This window comes from Drosophila ananassae, chromosome 2L (genome assembly GCF_017639315.1).
Source record: "Drosophila ananassae strain 14024-0371.13 chromosome 2L, ASM1763931v2, whole genome shotgun sequence".
In the NCBI taxonomy this organism is placed as follows: Eukaryota; Metazoa; Arthropoda; class Insecta; order Diptera; family Drosophilidae; genus Drosophila; species Drosophila ananassae.
This window is the reverse complement of record NC_057927.1, coordinates 2,934,212-2,953,179: the sequence shown is the minus strand read 5'-3', so window position 1 is coordinate 2,953,179 and position 18,968 is coordinate 2,934,212. Positions and strand designations below refer to the sequence as shown.

The following is an 18,968-nucleotide window of genomic DNA, read 5'->3' as shown; positions in this document are numbered from 1 at the left end:
ACATTTGTTCTCTAGAATAATAACAAAGTTATTTCACAGTGTATCTGTTCCTCTGCACTTTTCATTCTAGTCTGAATTCCCGCATATAATCTCATGGGAAATTCGCACTAGTCCATTTAAGGTAGTGCATCAGGGCGAACACTTTTACTCCAATATTGTCATAATTAATAATATCTTTATGGCAACCGACGAGCGTGACTCGAGAGGAAGTATCTGCCAGTGCCTGTACCAGTGCCAGTACCAGTACCAGTGCAACTGCCACATCAGTTTCTGCTTCTGCAGCTGCAGGTGCCTCTAATCAGCGTCAAAAGCGCGTGCCACTCACGTTGTCACCTGCACAATTATAGAATTTTCCATAGTCGGCCTGGGCTGGTCACCAAAATGGCAATACTCCAAAATGGTGTCCCGCCAAGAGTTCGCGCGAGATGCTGGCCATAAATAACTGCCAATAAATGTCAACGGTTTTGGCGCATTAACATAACAGCTCAGCCCAATTCGTTGACAGGTGATGGTTTCTCTTCGGGACTTGGGCTGCATCTTCGATCTATCCATGGCCTGCCATCATTATTTCCCTGGACCAGCTCACCGCAATTGAAATAATCACCTTTTAATCGCCTACGCCTCGACTGACTGTCTGGGCCCCAATTACAGCTGCAATCGTTACCTTTTCTGGCTGTCAGCCGAAGAAGCCGAGTGATCCGGAGTGGCTCGCAGCTTCTTCAATTGCCACTACTGGCCTCATCAGAGTCAGATCGACAATGGCCGCGGAAGTCACGTGCGGAAGTTTTGAAAACTTTCCCAGTTTCGGTGTTGGCCGACAACATGCGACTTATAAATTAGAGACTTAAACTTCCGTTTATAAATTGGCCGTTATGTTCTCTTTTTAAAGCTAATCTAGTTCCTTTTTTTCTAGATTGGAGCGTAGTTTTATTGTGTTTTTTCGTTCGTGAAAGTAGGTCAAGTAATTTTTGTGTTACGGTTATGGGACATCAGTCACTATAAGACCCTATAAGGTATATACAATTTTTGAACAGGATCACTGATGATAAAGGCATGTCTGTTTGTCCGTTTTGTAAGTTTCTAAGCCTTCGACTTGAAGCCTTCCACACATCCTTTTTCCTTTGCACGCTGTAGGAGCGTCAGAGATCGTCCGGCTATATACTAGAGTTGCGGTATAACTGAGCAACTAGGAATTTTATAGCTTTGATATTTTTTAAGTTAAAACTTGGCAGGTATACTAGTGTGTTCTAACAACTGCCGATCGCCCGACTAACTTTACTACCTTTATTTAAAGGCTTAGAAATTTTTTCATAACTTCTTATTATTCTACATTTTTTCTGATACTAAATTATAGTATAGGGATCAGTCAACTATATCCTATATTTGAAATACATATCTTGCAATAGAAACTGCCATTTTACTGGAAGGACATAGAAGTATCGGATCTATACCAATATTCCTTTCTTGTTAAATTGTTTTTTATTTTTTCTTAACAACTATAGTGCTATTGGGCTGACAAATATAGTTATTACAATTATCAAATATTGAATTATTACTAATGCTAGTCCTAACTTCTCTTTAAAGCAGTCCGGCCATTATTTGCTTTTCGCAGTCGCCAAATGTGTGATATTTCAATTAAAATTTAACGGCGCAAGTCATTAAACGACAAATACAACATGTACAGCAAGCTGAAAGATACAAGGAGCTGCAAAAAGTGCAAATGTCACAGTGGACGGACAATAACAACAACAGCAACAACAATTTGAGAGAGCTCAACATATTCAAAGTTGTGCACGAGCGCGATTCCAATTTCATTTTGTGCTTTTGGAGCTGAGGACAAAAACCATCCGCCCAGCGACTAATGAAAAAAACACAAACAAAACGTTTTTGTTTAATTAAATTAACAAAATACGCGTCGGATGAACAGCGATGGTGCGATGGCAAAAACTCGGTTATTTTGCACGCAGCCCAACACGCCAACACGTGTTGCAGAATTGGCCAAAAGAGAGCCCGATGGCCCAGAAGCCGCTCTTAAGCCATCACCCATCCCGCTTCCACTTTTAAGCTCAGTATGCATTCCATCTCCGTCGCGACTCCATGGCTTTGGTGGCCTCTCGCTTGCTCCGACTGGAAATATAGCTCATGCGCCCTGTTGTCTCGCTCGGCGAGTCTGGCCAAGCTCGTTTCGGCCAATCGGCAAAAAGCGGTCGAGTGCGCCATGTGCGCATTGAAAAAAGGCGGAGCCTCTCTGCCGGACCGGACCCCGCGTTGCAACCGGCCCTCGGTCGGGAGCCCTCGGTCGGGAGACCCAAACCCAAGCCCAGAACCCACAAGACCCTGCCCCTGCGCCATTGCCGCTGTCGGGAGAGTCTGTCAACCATTTGGCGTCCATGACCAAGCATGACGGCTATCTGGGCCCCGGTTCTGGCATTTTGACATTTCGCTCCGAGGCTCCGTAGACCGGACTCCAAAGCGGAGGCAGTCGGTGTCGGTGTCGGTGGCGCCGCACCGCAGTTGCCACTGCAACATCTGCAGCCACATCAGTTATCTGCCTCTGTGTCTGTCCGGCTGCGGTTTGTGGCGATAAATTCTGCCCCATCATGCAACTGGGTGTGGATTTTGCATTGCGGTTTCTGTTGCTAAAATTTTGTGTATTTGTGTTTCCCGAATTATATTTTTGCCATTTTTTTGCAACAGGATATCTGAAATTAGCTTAAATTATAATTATTATCAAGAAACAACTTTTCAAAACTACCATTATTTCTCGTGTAGTTTTTAAATTAAAAATTAGTTGAACAAAGATTATTTGTTTTTATGAGAAATATTCCTAAATTCCTCGTTGATTATTTTTTCTTTATTCAAGTAAAATAAATATTTAAAAAAAATATACAAATAATACAATCTATTACAAATAACATCTTAGTTGATAGATAATCTCGGTTTTTGTCATTTTGGTATTGTTCTAATGATCTTTATTAATTCTTTGTTAATTTAATGCATTTCATAAAAACGATGGGAAACGGCAAATTTTAATAATGAAACAACACATTATTTGTTTATGGCATATTGGTATAATAATTATGATTATTTGATTAAATAAAATGTAATTATAACTTAAAATCTTACAATTTAATGTCATCTTAAATAAAAAGAAGTAAAGTTCTAGTCCTAATGCCATCTAAAATGAATAGAAATAAAACTTAAGTCCTTATGCAATCAAAGATAAACAGAAGTAAAATTCTAACCCTATAATAAATAGATAGTATAATTATTATACTCCGTACAATTATTATTATTATACTATTAGAGATATCTACGATCAAAAATACCCAATAATGGAAGGCAAATGAAGGCGCGAGCTCCGTTATCTCGCCGCAATCGTTCAAAATGGCCGCTCGTATGCAAATACAAAATGGCACTGATGACAATGCAAACAAGGGCGGCGACAGTTCTGAGCCGATAACAAATTTCCGATGCACTCGACCAAATGGAAACTAGCACGAAAGGTGCCTGAAAATGGCCATAAAAATATGTAATTTTTCCGTGTGGCAATTAGGTGGAATAATCAAATTAGACGATAAGCTGAAAGGGAAACTGCAGGACATTAAGTTCCCCGCCGGCTGTCGAAATAGTGGCCGCTAAATGAAGCAATTTCCTAGTGATTCACAAATGGAAAAATTGTGCAACATTGTCGCCGATGGAGGACATATTTGACATACTCCATTGGACTGCTGCAGCAACGACTGAGTCCGAGTATCCTCCAAGAGTCCCCCAGGTGGAGGGACCAATTGCATTGATTAACTAAATAAACGTCCTTCCCATACAGCACTTGCATTTTAATTAAATTTCATTTATTTCGACCTTTTTCCCCAAGGAATGGCTGCAGTCGGGGAGTTGTCACAAGCAAGCCAAAAATCTGCAGCCTTTTTCCCACCCGCCTGCGACACATGTCCGTGGCCATAAAAAATGTCTTGTCAAATCAAAAAGCCAACAAAAAAACAAAAAAAAAAAGATGCCAATCCAGGGGCGAGCAGCGAAAAAAGAAATAAACCAAGTGCTCCAATAAAAATTCCACCGCCTTCGCCTGCATGCCGCACTGGTCGCACACACTCTTGCCCTCTCTGTTGCACAGGCTCTCTCATGTTTTTCTGGGGGCCCTGAGCGTTTTTTTTTAAGAGCACCAGGCCACTTTTTCCCCAACTTGCTCTTGAGCTTGGCTTACATTGCGTATGAGTGAAATTTTTTCCGTACCGCTTCGCCGCCGGTTGAAATGAATATGTGCGATTATTAGCCACAAAAAAAGTGTATTTCGTTTTTGCCGGCGACTTTGGTAGTTTTTTGCCGATTTTTAATTTGAATATTAAATGTATTAAAAACTCATTACTACGCGTGGTACGCCATCGAAGTTGGTCAATGGGCTAATGGACGACGGATGCGATTTTTTGTTTTTTCGCCTTTTTGTTTTGTTTTGAAAATTATGCATTTTAGATTTTATTAAATGAATTATAAAATAGGGTTATTTTTTATTTATCATATAATTTAGAATGAAAATATGTCAAAATGTTATTTGCTTAATAATTCAGTTCATATTTTTCATTATTTCAAAATGTGAATACATTTAAAGAAAATAAAGAAAAAAAATCCATAGGCCCATATAAATAAAATATTTTGCATTCTTCATTATCAATTTAATTAAAAAAGTGTAAGATTTTATTAAATGAATTAAAAATAAGTTTATTTTTATCTTAATATTTAGAATGAAACTCAGTAGAAAAATATATATTCCAAAAATTCAGTTCAATTTGGTAATTATTTTAAAATATTATTACATTTATAGAATACTTTAATAAAAGCCTAACTTCATCAATTTAAATATTTTTTATCCTTAACTATTAAACTATAATTAAAAAAGTAATAAGTCTATTATTTAAATGAAAACTAATCTAAAACTCCTAAAGTTTCCGGCACTCTCAGAGAAGAGGAAAAACTTCAACTACATATTTCCGATTCATGATCTTGGCTTCATTGATGGACTTGAACTTTCATTTTTAGTCATTATAACGCCCACGCCTTTTTCCATAAAGATGCAAGTATAAAAAACTGTAAGCCATTCCCCGCCAGAGTGCAACGTGCAACTTGCAGCTTGCAGCGAGCACCGTGCACCATGCCACATGCAATATGCTCATTCATGCTCAAAGTCAAGAGAAAAGCAAAGCCACTCAGGCAAAAAGCCCGAAATCAAATCAAAGTTGCTCAAGAGATGGCCGGCAAAAAGCGAAGGAAAAACCACAAACAATTTTTTTGTGGAGAGCTCCCCCTGATGGGGGCCGGAGAGTGTCAGACAGAGCGAGGGAGAGCCAGCGAGTGAGAGAGCGGGCAAACTAGTTTTTGCCTCCCAGAGCAAAAGGAGTAAAAAGCTTCTGCGCAGGCGTCGCCGTTGCCCCCAAAACGGGTTGGCCCCCGTGGGAGCAAGCGAGAGGCAGGTTGCTGTGGAAGCGAGCGAGGGCTAGCTGCCGACGACGCTGCGATTTGGCGGCGAGCCGTGCGAGGCATTTGAATGCTTTTTTTCGTGGCCGCCTCAGCATTCGAGTTCGGAATTCTTGCGAGTTGGCAGCAACTTTTTGCCCGCCGCACAGCAGAGCTTCTGCCCCAGCTAAGCCGAATTAAGCCAGACCAGAGCAGGCCAGGCCAGGTCGGACCAGGCCCAATTGCTGGCCACTGTCCACAAGCCACTTTCGCGCGCGTTCCAGCCAAGTGCACTCCAGCTCCAGCTCCAGCTCCAGCTCCTGCTCCTGCTCCTGCAGCTCGCGCTTCCCAATCCGTGAGGAATTCTGTCGCAAAGTGCAATGCATTTTCGTCATTCCGCAAGTGCAGCTGCTCCCCGGCTCGTTTCGCAATTAAAAATCGAGTAAAGTGAAGTTTCGAATTGTTATCACAACACGTACATACGTCCTCGCCTCGCCAAACCAAAAGAATAAATACAAAAAAGAAGGAGCCCCTCGCGATGCATTGTGGAGTAATTATAATGATTACAATCATCTGGGCGCGAATAAAGTGAATGCAAGTGAATGAAAACAACATCCAGTGATCTGAGAAATTAAATTCGTTTCGAGTGTCTTGAAATGCAAACATAAAAGTAAATGTCAATTGGTTTTCCAACAGAGATTGAAAGTTTTAGAACCTGCATGTCTTTTAAATTGTTATTTTTAAAACTAGATAATCATTAAAATTTATAGTCACAGTCAGTAACAGTTACTATGTCTCTGTTTGAGAAGAGAAATTTATGTTTTACTTTTATTAATATTTGATTTATGAATACTAACCAAGGATGGGATCATATATCTCATTCATAAAAGTTATATTTAAAACTAAAAAATATTTATGAATTTAAGTCAGCTGAGCCGAAGTTCATAACTCAAATAAACAGGCGTTAAATACAAAAACAAGTTAATATTTTAATATTAATCTAAATATTTAACAGACTGTGATTAACCAATTGGCTTGCTCTTCCAGTTCGATTCAAAAATTTTTATCTGAAAAGTGAATGAAACACCAATTAACTATGCTGGGCCGAGTGAAATAGATTTTTAAACAATTAAAACAGTAAAATAGCTCCGCTGGACCGACTATAGCAGTAGCTTAAATGATTATGCATGGTACCTGGTACAAGGGACCTCAGTTGGCGCATCATCCTCACTCGCATCCGCACGGCAGCAGCCACAGTGACTACCATCAGTTCCGCTCGTACCCCTCGTTCGTAGTGACCCCCTACCACGATGGACTTGCCCAGGGCCCGGCCACGCCCACTCCCTGCCCGCCGCCTGCCTCTGTCCCGCCAACGTCCTGCAACGGTCCGGTTCCAGTCTCGCTCTGTCAAAGTGGCGGCGAGGGGTCGCCAATAATCGTTGAAGGCACCTTTGCCGCTGCAGCCGCCGCCGCTGCTGCAGCCGCTGCTGCTGCTGCCGCCTCCGTCGCCGTTGGAGGACCAGGCGCCACGCCCCTGCTGTCCAGTCCGCCCATCAAGATCGAGCAGGTCTTTGGCGAGCCATCAGTGCTGGGATCCGTAGTCGAGGACTACTCCTTGGGCCTCGACTGTTCAGTGGAGCACACATTTCGGGTGAGTAATTATTAAAAAAAAAGAGGTTATAAAAGGATGAAAAGGATAATTTCACACTTATTTCCAAACACTTAATAGATGATATATTAAATATTAAACCATTCTACCTCCATGCCAATTTTGTTCAGTGTATGAATAATGTTATTATGCCAAATTGGTGGTTGGTATTCCCATTGGAGCAGCTGCTGCACTTGTTTCCCTCCTTCGTCCTCCCACCGCCCGACCACCGAAAAGGGGGCGTGCTCCAAATCAATTTCCATAAAATCATCCAATAACACTTAAATCTGAACAGGGGCAAAAACCCGACACACACAAGTGGCAGGCAAGTAAAAAACACGAAAACAAACACGCCCCCAACACGAAGAGCGTGTGAAAGAGCACCCGCGTTCTCTTTTTTTTTTGGGGGAAAGTAAGAGCGTGAAGCGGAGAAAGAGCGGTCTGGCTTTCGAGCGTTTTTTGGTGGTAAACGCTCAAGCTTATCCTTGGCTTTTTATGGGTGGCTAAAGGATATTTTTTGCTGACTGGTTTGTGCACAGGATATGCCATAATTGCTTGGCTTTCTTTCAGAGCTTTTCGCTGGCTAATAGCCATTGACTTGATGGCATGGAGTGGCTGAAAGGAACTGGAGGCCAAGCAACAGGTGGTAATTAGGAAGGATGGTCTAAAGGACTTTATAGGAATTATTTAATTTCAAAGATACGCGTGTTAGCTTCAGCTCTAAAGACGAGTTTGATCATAAAACTTCAAAGAATGAGTTTCAAATCGTCACTCTGGCGTATACGTAATACTTACAGACTCAATTTTAAAAATATTTATATTAATACATATTGCCTAAGAGAGTTGAGTTATAAAGGACATTTTTTCATTTATTTTTGTTTAGTTATTGATGTACTTTTTGAGAAATTCTTCCAATATGTTTAAATATCACACATACGCCTCGTTGGCGCCTGAAATTACTTGCCTTGCATTTCAATTATCCCAGAAAACGATGTCTTTACCAGGATCCTCTAAAAAAAACTTAAAGCATCTTGGTCTGCTTTTCGCAATACAAAATGGACACACGTTCCTTACGCTTATCAGTGCTAAAAAAGGACATTTCACCCACACTATGACACTCAACCCGTGTATGTGAGAAAACTGTGGGTCGCCGGAAAGGGCAGCTCCAAATCCTTGAACATAAAAAGAAAACAAGACACAGCACATACACATAAAAACATATGCTTCTGGACAGGATTTTGGTTGGGGTCCTCCATTCGCTAAAGCGCTGCTTGCTGCTCGCTGCTCGCGCCACTGCGGCAGCGACGTCAGCTGCGCTGCACATGCAACTGCTGCAAGTCCTTGCGCTGCCGACTGCGAAATAATGTAATTGGGGGTCCGTCAGAGCTGCTGCAGGTCCATCGTATTTCTTTTTAAGCAAATCGGCTTAGAGGAGAATTGCAAGAAAGTAATCTTGATATAGTTTTCAAATCTTCTAAGATGTACATATATAAAATTGGGGGAGAAAACAAGCTACAAATGGCGGGGAAAATTGAAAGGGAATGTGTTTAAAATATTTGTTTGTTGTGGCTTATATTTATTTACAAAATGGAAAGCTCTTCCCTGTACCTCTCACTTTTAAGGCTAAGAGCGAGACACATATATTTTGTATTTAAAAAAAAAAACTTCCCAAGATCACTTTAAGTCTTGAACTAAAAATTAAAGTTTCAAAAACTTGTTTAAAATGTTATTTAAAATTCTCTCTGGCTTAAACCTCCTTTAGTCCGTCTCGATCTTATTTTGTCGTTGCGAGTTCTTGAATGATTCTCCTTGCCACACAGACGCAGGTCCATTTAAAAGGAAAAAAATTGCTGCAGATAATAGAAAAACATTCAGAGAAATGGCGAGGCAAGCTGCAACAAACACATCACCGAGCTTCAGCCGGAAAAAATAGTAAGAAAAAAAATGGAGGGAAATAATATGAACAAAATGAAGGAAAAGAAATTGGCGCTCGTGAAATGTTAACGGGGCCAGGAGGGCGCTGAGCTGAGCTAGAACTGAAGCTGATGCTGATGCTGAAGCTGGCACTGAAGCCTCGGCTGGCGTTGGCGGTGGCAGAGCAGATGCTCTGTTGACGCCGATGCTGACTGTGACGCGGGCAGCGCAGAATGTTTTTATCCTTTCTTCGATATGTCGTCGCGGCGTTTTTCTTTGTTGGTATCTGTGTGGTGTATACATGTGTGGGTGTGTGTGTGTGCCAGGACATCACACGGTTTCGCTTTTCTTTTACAACTTTTTGTTATTATTTCGTTTTTTGCTCGACGCCTGCAATGTATTTCTTTCAGTTTGCTGCCGTTTTTTTTCTGCTTCATGTGCAAGAAAAAATACAATTTTACTTGGCTTTTTTATGGCCATGTGTGGCTGTGTGCGTGTTTGTTACTGCAGGTCCTGCTGCTCTTCCGAGCTCTACTTCTTGAGTTTCCTTTTCGCGCGCGCCATTTCGCTGCTCCTGCTCCTGCTGCTGGTCCCTGCTCTAGTCCTGCTCCTGCTCCTGCTCCCTAGTGCTGCTGCTACTTACCCGTACAACAAACATGGCCATAAGTCGCCGGAGTCCCCGGCTCCGTACCAAATAGCTCGCTTCCGCTGTCTGTTTTCCTTTTTCCCAGCAGCTCTGCCTCTGCTGCCGTCAACGTCGCAGTCGGCTTCGCAGTGGCTGCGATTGTTGCATGTGGCCTGGGTCGGTTGCCTTTGGCGGGCTGCAACTGTAGTTGTCTTCAGTTCGCTTGGGCTTGGCCAAATCTATTGGTCGCGGTGCCGCGTTCGCGTCCGCGTCCTTTTCCGCTTCCGTGTCCTCTCGCGGTCAACGGCTGCGGCAACTACACGCCAGATGGCGCCACACACCCTCTATACCTGGTTGCTTGAGGTTGCAATTATAATTGCTTAGAAATCTGACTTAAGGCAGGGAGGACGAGGCTTAGACTCTCGTTTCAGCTAGCTCTCTATTTCATCTTTAGGCTATGGGAGTTGCTTCATGTTTCTGTAGACAGGAGTACCTAGACGAACATTACACTCACTTATTTCACTAAAAATCTGAAAGGATCTCCACAAAAAGGTTGATTGGAGCTCCCTTATGGGCTCTATAATTTCTCGAGTAGCTTTCCATAAGTACTTGTACACTCCATATTCTTGGCAGTCGTTCAAGTCCTGTCGAACATGAATAGAAATTCCAAATCCTGTTATTCCTGACTGCGCCTACGGCCAGTAACAATTTTTGCCAGAAAATCAGGCACACAGGACTCGCCAAGAAAAGTGCAGCACGGAGGCACATACATACAACCATAACTTGAAGGTTGAGCAGAAAAATCAAAATAATAAAAATCACAAACATGGACAAACGGTATGAAAGAAAACCAATCCCCCTCGAATCCCCCCATCCTCGTCGCGCAATTTCAGCTTTATTTTCTATTTTTCCCCCATTCTTCGCTTTTCTTAGAAGAAAATGCTGCAGTGCGCGCTGAAACTGCAAATGTATGTCTTTATAACGGGCTGTGTGCATAAAAAAAGGAGCGGGGGGAATTATAAAATAAAAAAGGGCCAGAGTAAGCAGCAAAAATAACAGAAAAAAATCAACAGGACCAGAGGGGCTTGAAGGAAGGTTACGGGAAGCAACAAAACATTCACAACATATACACACTCACACACACACACACACATTGTGTGGCACCCTCTACGGATGCTAGCAGTGTGTGTGTGTGTGTGTGTGTGTGTGTTTTTGTTGTATATATGGAACAGTTGGTTCGCGCGCGCTCGCAATTTCTTGTGCGGCAGCTCAGCTTCATGCCTTCAGCTGCTGCAAATTTGAGCTCTAGTTGGTTTTCTCAGTTGTTGCAGGATATCCCGAGCTCGCTGACGGACACAGACGGACAAACGGACACAAGGACACCTGGAAATCAAGCAAAACAGGCTTTCTTACAGACTAGGGACAAGATACCACATACACATCGCCTATCCTATTAGTTCTAACAATCTACCGGTTCAACATGGCGTATACGTGATAAAATGCCATGGAGACAGAAACTCACTCTATAATTTCAATTCCCAGTGTCATCCTAATGAAAAACTAACAAAAGTTCCTTTAAAGATGTGCATAGATGTATGCAGTTGAATAATATTAAAGATGTAAACCCTTAAACCGAACCAAAAACCAAAACGCAACGCAAAGTTCCTACTAACTAGTGCAAACTACCTAAAAATAAGATAAACCTACGATTCCTATTAATAATTAACAAGAAATAGCTTTACAATTAAATAAGGCTTAATAAAAAATACAATAAATTGTATGAAATATTTGAACGCTTTAAAACCCACCAACTGGAATTTGAAACCAACTAAATAAACCCTAAGCTCCGGCCACAAAATGAAACAATCATGAACGGAAAGTAAACAAACACCAACCGGCTGCGAAAATAAATCAAATCACACTGTCGGTGGTCGGTGGTCGGTGAGAGGGAAAAGTCACCACCCACCAAGTGTTTACTAAACAATAAACAAAACATCAAGCCATCAAACCATCAACCATAAAAAAAATAAGGATAACATATGCAAGTAAAAGCGGATCCCTACACATGTCCATCACGAATAAAACCATAAAATTCATAAAACAAAAAGGAAACTGCCATCCGGCAAAACTTTTTCAAGGTCGTTCGCGGCAAGTTTTTGGTGGCAAATCATTTCTATTTGTTTCAATTTTGTGTGCATCTAAAAAAGGGGGAAACGGAAAAAGTTTTGAAGTGCGCCACGTCCAGTCCCCACGACCCGCCCGAGCCATCTAAAATAAAATAAAAGTTAAGCCCGAATAAAAAGACATCACGATTTGGTTGGAAACTTTTTGTTTGCCTTCGTGTATGTATGTATTTTTTTTATTTTGCACTCCTGTATCTTCGCGTGTGGCCGTTTGTGTGGGAAAATCAAACAAACTGTGCTTCAGTTAGATAAATTGCTGTAAGCCGGGCAAACCGAGTATTCTGAAAGTGAAATTGTCGAGCGGGAAAAGGAAAAAAAAAGCGTTGCCCACATTTGGGCGCTGCCCGGTACGTCATGCACGAACTGATGGGAAAACAAAACCATCCGGATATGGAGATGCTGAAGGATCAACTGAAGCGCGGCAACTACATGGGCGCTCTTGGACCACCTACTCCGGGTGGCTTAGCTTCCGCATCAGCCGCCTCGCCCTTCCTGATGCCCGCCGAGTTTTACAAAAGCCTCCTGGCCAGCGCCGTGTTCCAACAGCAACAACAACACCAGCAAGTGAAGAAATTTTATATGGGAACCCCTTCACCCAGCCCCGCCTCCAGCTCGCCACCGACTCCTTTACGGTCACATCCTCAAAGCAATTTGTTATTCTCCTCGGCAGCTGCGGTATCTGTTTGCATTGCGGCTGAAACGGAGCACGGTCAGGTGAAGACAGAGCCGGATCCGGACACGGATCAGGACGTGGACCAGGTGCAGGAGACGCAGGAAGATGCCGGACACAAGGACCAAAAGCCCATCCTTGAAGCTAACCCTGTCACAAGTGTTAGTATGGCAATCGGGGGGCAGTTAATGAAGGGTCATAAATGGGCAGTTCATGGGGTTTATTTTTGATTATTTCGGGCAGGATGAATAAAAATAAAGCACGGTCTTTCTGGGTCTACGCCCCACTTCCTGGACAATTAAAATTGGGTCTATTTACATACGCATAGTAACCCCTAAGCACTTCTTATGCCTCAAACAATTAGGGACATAAATTTGATTTGTACACAAATTATATTGAGCAAGTCATGTCTACATTTTCAAGTAATCCTTTTCACATTTCAATTGTTGTTTAATTGGGACATGAGAGGGTATTATTATAAGCTTTTTTATTGAAAGGTAATTATTTATTCTTTATTTTAAGAAGTTTAAAGAATGAAAACGGATTGTACTCTTAATCCAAAGTGTCTGATATAATATTTTATGCTGTTTTACATCAGAATAAAATTTAAATTGAGGTCCACTAGGAAATGAAATCCTCAGGTCGAATTTAAATTAAGATCTTCCTAAAAAATGAGACCCATGACCGTTCCCGAACTGACTCGGAATGCCATTAAAAAATCATTTCTTTCTTTCGTTTTTTGGTGATTTTGGTGGCGGGCATTACATTAACCAACGAAATTTCCAAATGTTTGACGAGACCCTTTTAACAAAAAAAAAAAAAAATTAACAAAAAACCATTTTTCATTGCAGAAGCCCCACAACAATAATAACAACAACAGTTACTCCTGGTCAGCCAGCAGCAACAACACCAACGACAACGGTCAGCAAAGTGAGGTCGGCGGTAATAACACCACCACCACCAACAACAACAACAACAACAACAATAATCATTCAACGACATCACCCACTCCGCCCCACGAGAACAGCGCCACCCAAGCGACTTCGGTGTCCGCAATTAATTTGAATCAAACCCAACCCGCGTCACAGACGCGGCCCAACTTTGGCAGCTCCATAAAGTCACCACCGTCCGAACAGGACGCGGTCGCCGCCACCTCGTGCAAAAGCCAGGAGAGCAGCTCCTGCCCGAATCCCCATACGAGCGCCCACTCCACATCCGACGCCAATCAGAACCCCAATTCCAGCTCGTCAGCCGCCGCCGTGTCCGCTGCTGCTTCTGCCGCTGCTGTCTCTGCCTCAGCCAGCAGCAACATGCCGATCGGCGGTGTCCAGGGCCAGAATCCCACCCAGGGACTGGTGCACTGGATGAGCGCCGTGATGGCCGAGCACATGACCGGTCAGACGCACCACGATCCCAGTGCCGCTGTGGGAATGCACTACATGTGGAATGGCAACGTTGATGTGAGTACGCCAGGATTACACCTGGGCAGGGGACCATAACTGGGGAGCGTGTCACTTGCCACACTAACCTATGACACCTACAGAACTTACACTAAAAGCAAGAATTTTATTTCATTAAAATGGGAAACAACAAACTTTGTCTTAGATTCTAAGAAAATTAAACTTTTAGGATAAAATAATTATCTTAGTAAGCACAACTTGTGTCATAAGTCATGTTTACTTGAAACAAAGTAATAATGAGATATAATTTGAAAAGAATTATTCGCGCCAGTGTTGCTACTTTCGACTTGTCACCGAACTTTGTCTTGGCGATTCTCCTCTTTCGAGGACCAACTTTTCCCCAGATAAAGAGTTGCGGGCGGTGGCCGACTGTGAAAAGTGAGGCTGGGAAAAGTTTTCCACTTGACTCTGCTGCTGGCAGTTGCAACCACTAGATAAAACTGGCCCCCGACCAATAGAGCTGCGCTATAATTAATATGCAAGCAAACTTGCCCAGCTAAGTGAATTAAATGAGTGACGGCTAGCTGGGAAAACTAAGCGAGACTCCTAATTGGATTGCTATCAAAAAAATGTCTTTTATACATATAATTTTATAAGATTTTTATCAACCCATCCTTTACGCGGTTCTTTGTCACGTTTGTCTTTGCAACTTGTAGGACTCTGGTAGAAGGATATTCGGCTGGAAGACCGAAACTCCTCGAAAAAGTGCCTAAATGTTGACCGAAGTTCAGTTGCCAAAGACAACGACCTTAACCCTTGCTTACTGCTTGGGGTCAGCGCGTAGCAACATCCATTTCCAGCGACTAGCCAGCAACCCTTTTTCAATTCCAGGACCTCATTTGCGACGATTCGTTACGCCGACAGCGGAAAGAGCTGGGGTGGAAATGAGATGAGGAGTCCAACTCCCACTCCCACTCCCACCACCTTCGAACCGTCGTCCAGTCCAGGACCCATCCTCCTTTGGAGCCTGCACTTTCACTGCGAAAAACTTTGGACCATCGCCCCACACCCCTCTTTGTCTGTTGGCCAAGCTAAGCCAACTCCATACCAAAAACCCTTAACCCCTTTCCTGTTTTTTCTTTTTTTTTTTTTGGTCCAAGCAGACGCGACGGTGAAAAAAATCCTTTTTCAAAAGAGAGACGATTTCCCCTCCTTTCGTATTTTTTCCTTTCATTTTAGCCGTGTTTTTTGTGTTTTGTTTTTGCTCCTACCCGCTACTCCTTCTGCGAGCTTCTGCAGCAAAACGCTTTGCTCTCCGCTCGCGTGCCACGGCGTTGAAAAAATCTTGCAATTTTTTCTTTGAATTTTTTGTGCGTTTTTCAAGATGTAAACAAGTTTTTCTTTGCGCGACGCGTTAAACATTGGTTTGTTTTTTCGTCTTGTTGTTGTATCACCCTCCCCCCCCCCCCTCCCCTCCCATTTTTTTGCAGGGCTTTTCTTTGTTTTTCCCCATTTTCCTTTTGCTTTTTATCGAGTTGAGCGAGTTTCCTAACATTTATTTTTTGTTTTTCGCTTTTTTTTTTTTGCTTTCCAAAGAGCAGCGAAATTATTGTTTTGAATGGAGAGTGATTGTCGCCAAGGACGACGACGTGTCCAGGCAGAAAGGTTCACCTTCGCCAGCCACCCAACTCCCAGGCAGGACTCTACCGTTGAATGGACTCGTTAGCGAGTCCTCGGAAAACCCATTTAAAACTTTGCTACACCCGCATGATTCTTAAAGGATATTCGTAGTTAATTAATTTTTAAAGTTTAACAATGGTCCTTCCGCCCCTGCTCACCCCTCCCGCTCGCCGAGTCAACAATCAAGGGACAGCCATTTTTTTGTACTGTTTTTGTCACTTGCATTAGCGAAATTAGTTAGCCGAGACAAGTAGCGCAAAGTTGGCAAAGGAGCTCATTAATTAATTTTGCACTTAATTTCCACTAGAGTACTGCGATAAAATAGATTAGTTAGTCGAGAGTGAATTCATATTAAATGAAAGAGAGAGAGAGATTTTTTTAAAATATCACGTTCCTGTCCAAACTGAAAAGCGAACCTCTGACCGCGACACGTCGCAAAAACAAAGCTTTGCAATTAATACTTACGCTTCAATTAGGAAAAACCCGTCAACGTGATGCCAAAAAAAAGGGAAATTGAAACGCGAAGGGAACAGGCTACGAGTCCGAGTCTAACTCCGAAATTGAGTCCGATTCTAAAGCTTACTAATGGGGCCAGTCACGGAGCTCAGACACGGAACAGGGAGTTCCATCGCAAAGTCCAACAGAAGCTGAAAAAAAATGGACAGAATGGAAAGGAGAACCGCCAAAACCGCAAGCAACTTTAATTTTTTAAAGTAATTGCAACAAAGTTGGACACAATTTCTGTGTGGCAACAAAATCAACAAGAGCCAGAGACAACCTATTCTAACCTCAGACCTCAACGCTGCACTTTCGCGACAAAAAATAAAATAAAATAAGAAGAAAGAGAAAGGGTTGGCTTTGTAGAGACGAATTTATAGATACTCTATCTTTAGATAGCCGGCGATGAACATGTTCCATTAAAGAAAAAGTCATAAATAGCCCTTTTAAACATAAGTTCTAAAATATTATGCATATTTGTTTGAAAGAAAGGCTTTATTTGCACAAGGCTTAAAGGAGAGATTAATAAAAAAAACCGTACATTATTTTTTAGAAAAAATTATGCATAATTATAGTACTTATATACTGTATCTATGGAAACATATTAACCCACAGAAAGTGCATGAATAGGAGCTCGCTGAAGATGAAACACAAGTGCGGATGGTCAAACATTCGAACAGGAAAAAACGAAATTGTAGTAGCCATTTTTTTGTCTTTTTGACAAAATGTGAAAAAAATCAATAGAAGCAGACAGTGGCAACATGACTAAAAAGATGTGAGGCCAAAAGGAGCTAAATAAAAATTAAATGCACAAGGATAAAAAAAAAGAATAGAGTCAGCGGCATCAGCATGCTAAGCCAAGGTGATGGGGGGCAGCAATCCGGGATGCTGGACTCCGTGGTCCATAGCTCGTCTTAAGGGAATGGGGCAGCGGTCCAGACTCCGGTCCAAAGCCCCCGGCAAAGGTTGCTACATTGTGCAAAACGCGTTTTGGGGACTGGGACCTAGGGGGGTGTTCGTTCGATGGTCAGGACGTGCAATTGCAAAGGGAAGAAAAAAATGTTTTAACGTTTTCCGCCTAATTTTTTGCACTTTTTTAGAGGTGGCTAAAAAACACCCAACAGCCACCCTCTTCAGCCGCCAACTTGGCCAGGAACTCGACGCCGACTTTGCTGTTGCTGCTGCTGCTGCTACTCCTGCCTCTTGTGTCCTGCCCCCATTGAAGGGGTTAAAAAATTTGTTTTGATTTTTTTCCTTTAGACATTTTTTTATGTTTTCGCTATTTTGGAGCTTCGGCGCGAACGAGACAGGAAGTGCGACCGGCCAAGAGAAAGGGAGAAAGCCGCTGCTGCGCTGTGCCACTTTTTTCTTCCTTTTCAAAAATGTCTTCTTCCCTTTTTTTCCCGTTCATTTTCGCTGCGTGCAGCAACCGAAACTTGGTAACGGGAGCAGAGGCGGGGGTAGAAAGTGGAAGTGGGAGTGGGAGTGGGCCGAGCGACGCCTTCCTGGCCAGATGTAGTTGTTGTTGGTATTTTTTTTTTTTGTTTTTTTTGGCTGCTGCTATGTTGGTTAGAGAGGACTTCCGTCCATGTCCACAGTCATGTCCAGTCCAGCTCCAGTCTCCAATCTCCAGCTCCTGTTCCTGCTCCTGCTCCTGATGCTGGTTCTGGTCCTGCCCAGCTCTGGCTTTGGTCATCTTCATCAGCAGCGGCGTGTGCGTGTGCGTGTGTGTCTGTAGCAGTCGTTTTTTGTATCTTTTACTTTTCAGCTAGCCCACCTACTAACTAGTCCCGACAGACCCAGAGGGGGAGGGAGATTAAAAACGGCAAGCGAGCCAGTGAGCAAGGGAGACAGCTACATGGAGCCACAAAAGAAACTAAAATAACAGTGCTAACGCTTGGCGGTTCACACCCACATCCATATCCACACGGACGGCGACACCCACACCCTTGCACCCACACGCATATGTGGGCCTATCACACATTGGCCAACTCCCCTGCGCTATGCAACACTTTTTAGTTGTGTTTTGGCCTGTCTTTGTTTTGCTCCCGTTTTTTTGCGTTTTGCGTGCAACCAACACCGAAAGCCGCCGCACTTTTGTCGCTCTCCTCGACATAGCTTTTCCCATTGCCGTCGCTTTGACACCTCGATTGTGTGGAGAGCGGTTTTCTATTTCAATTGACACTAACATTTATTTGTATTAGTGTTTCGAGCCTTTGGCGTTTTTTACTTTGTAATTTTTTTTTTTTTTTGTGTGACTTGCCTTGGCAAATATTTTTGAATAGGACCTTTTTTAAGGACTTTTTTCTGCTCACTATTTCACGATTGAGCAATTTGAGATTTGATGTTTGAAACAGGAATGAATAAATTTAGTTCGACCCATAAAAAAATGATTTTGTTGATCAACCATTTAAATATGACACTTTTATGGAATGTTTGAATGTAATAGGATTTGAATAAAATCAAAAAATAAAAACTATTAATAAGTTGCCAATAGTATAGGATTACAAAGAGATATTTATGGAATAATGTAGAAATTTATCGTGTTAGGATATTGGGGATAAACTCTAAACTATACCTTTAAACATCAACTTATAAGGAGATTTTATGCATTTCTGTTTTATTTTTTTCTTTTTTATGCATCACTGCTAATTGGCAAACCAAAAACTGGCCAAAATCATACAAAATACGGGAAACCAACAACCACAGCATGCCAAAGACATTGGCGATTACAATCTTTGGCCGCCAACGCCGCGCAGCCATCAACATGCCAGCGAACATCACCCCATGTCCCTCAAGCAGGAGTACGAGGTAAGTGGCTACCTAAATGCACAGAATGTTTATCTATAGATACGTATCCAAACACCGCTAAAACAAACTGGCA

The 18,968-nt window shown here is 42.5% G+C and overlaps 2 protein-coding genes across 3 annotated transcripts in view; one reads left to right on the top strand and one right to left on the bottom strand.

Moving 5' to 3' along the window:
* Window positions 1-5,559: 5,559 nt before the first annotated feature.
* The window catches only part of LOC6500094 (zinc finger protein rotund), a 35,586-nt gene continuing 22,177 nt past the window's right edge, over window positions 5,560-18,968 (top strand). Inside the window, exons 1-4 of one of the 2 annotated variants that reach the window (XM_032456390.2) lie at window positions 5,560-6,136; window positions 6,514-7,117; window positions 13,358-13,966; window positions 18,794-18,895. In XM_032456390.2, coding sequence (XP_032312281.1) covers window positions 6,644-7,117; window positions 13,358-13,966; window positions 18,794-18,895 — 1,185 coding nt within the window. In that variant the 5' untranslated portion in view covers window positions 5,560-6,136; window positions 6,514-6,643. Of the gene's footprint in view, window positions 6,137-6,513; window positions 7,118-10,962; window positions 12,668-13,357; window positions 13,967-18,793; window positions 18,896-18,968 lie in introns of those variants that run through there. The other variant, XM_044718266.1, reaches the window with a different exon arrangement.
* Window positions 9,664-10,433, bottom strand: LOC123257253. The gene is given in 3 exon segments (XM_044715517.1): window positions 9,664-9,827; window positions 9,830-10,010; window positions 10,428-10,433. Coding segments are annotated over 3 exon segments (351 nt in total).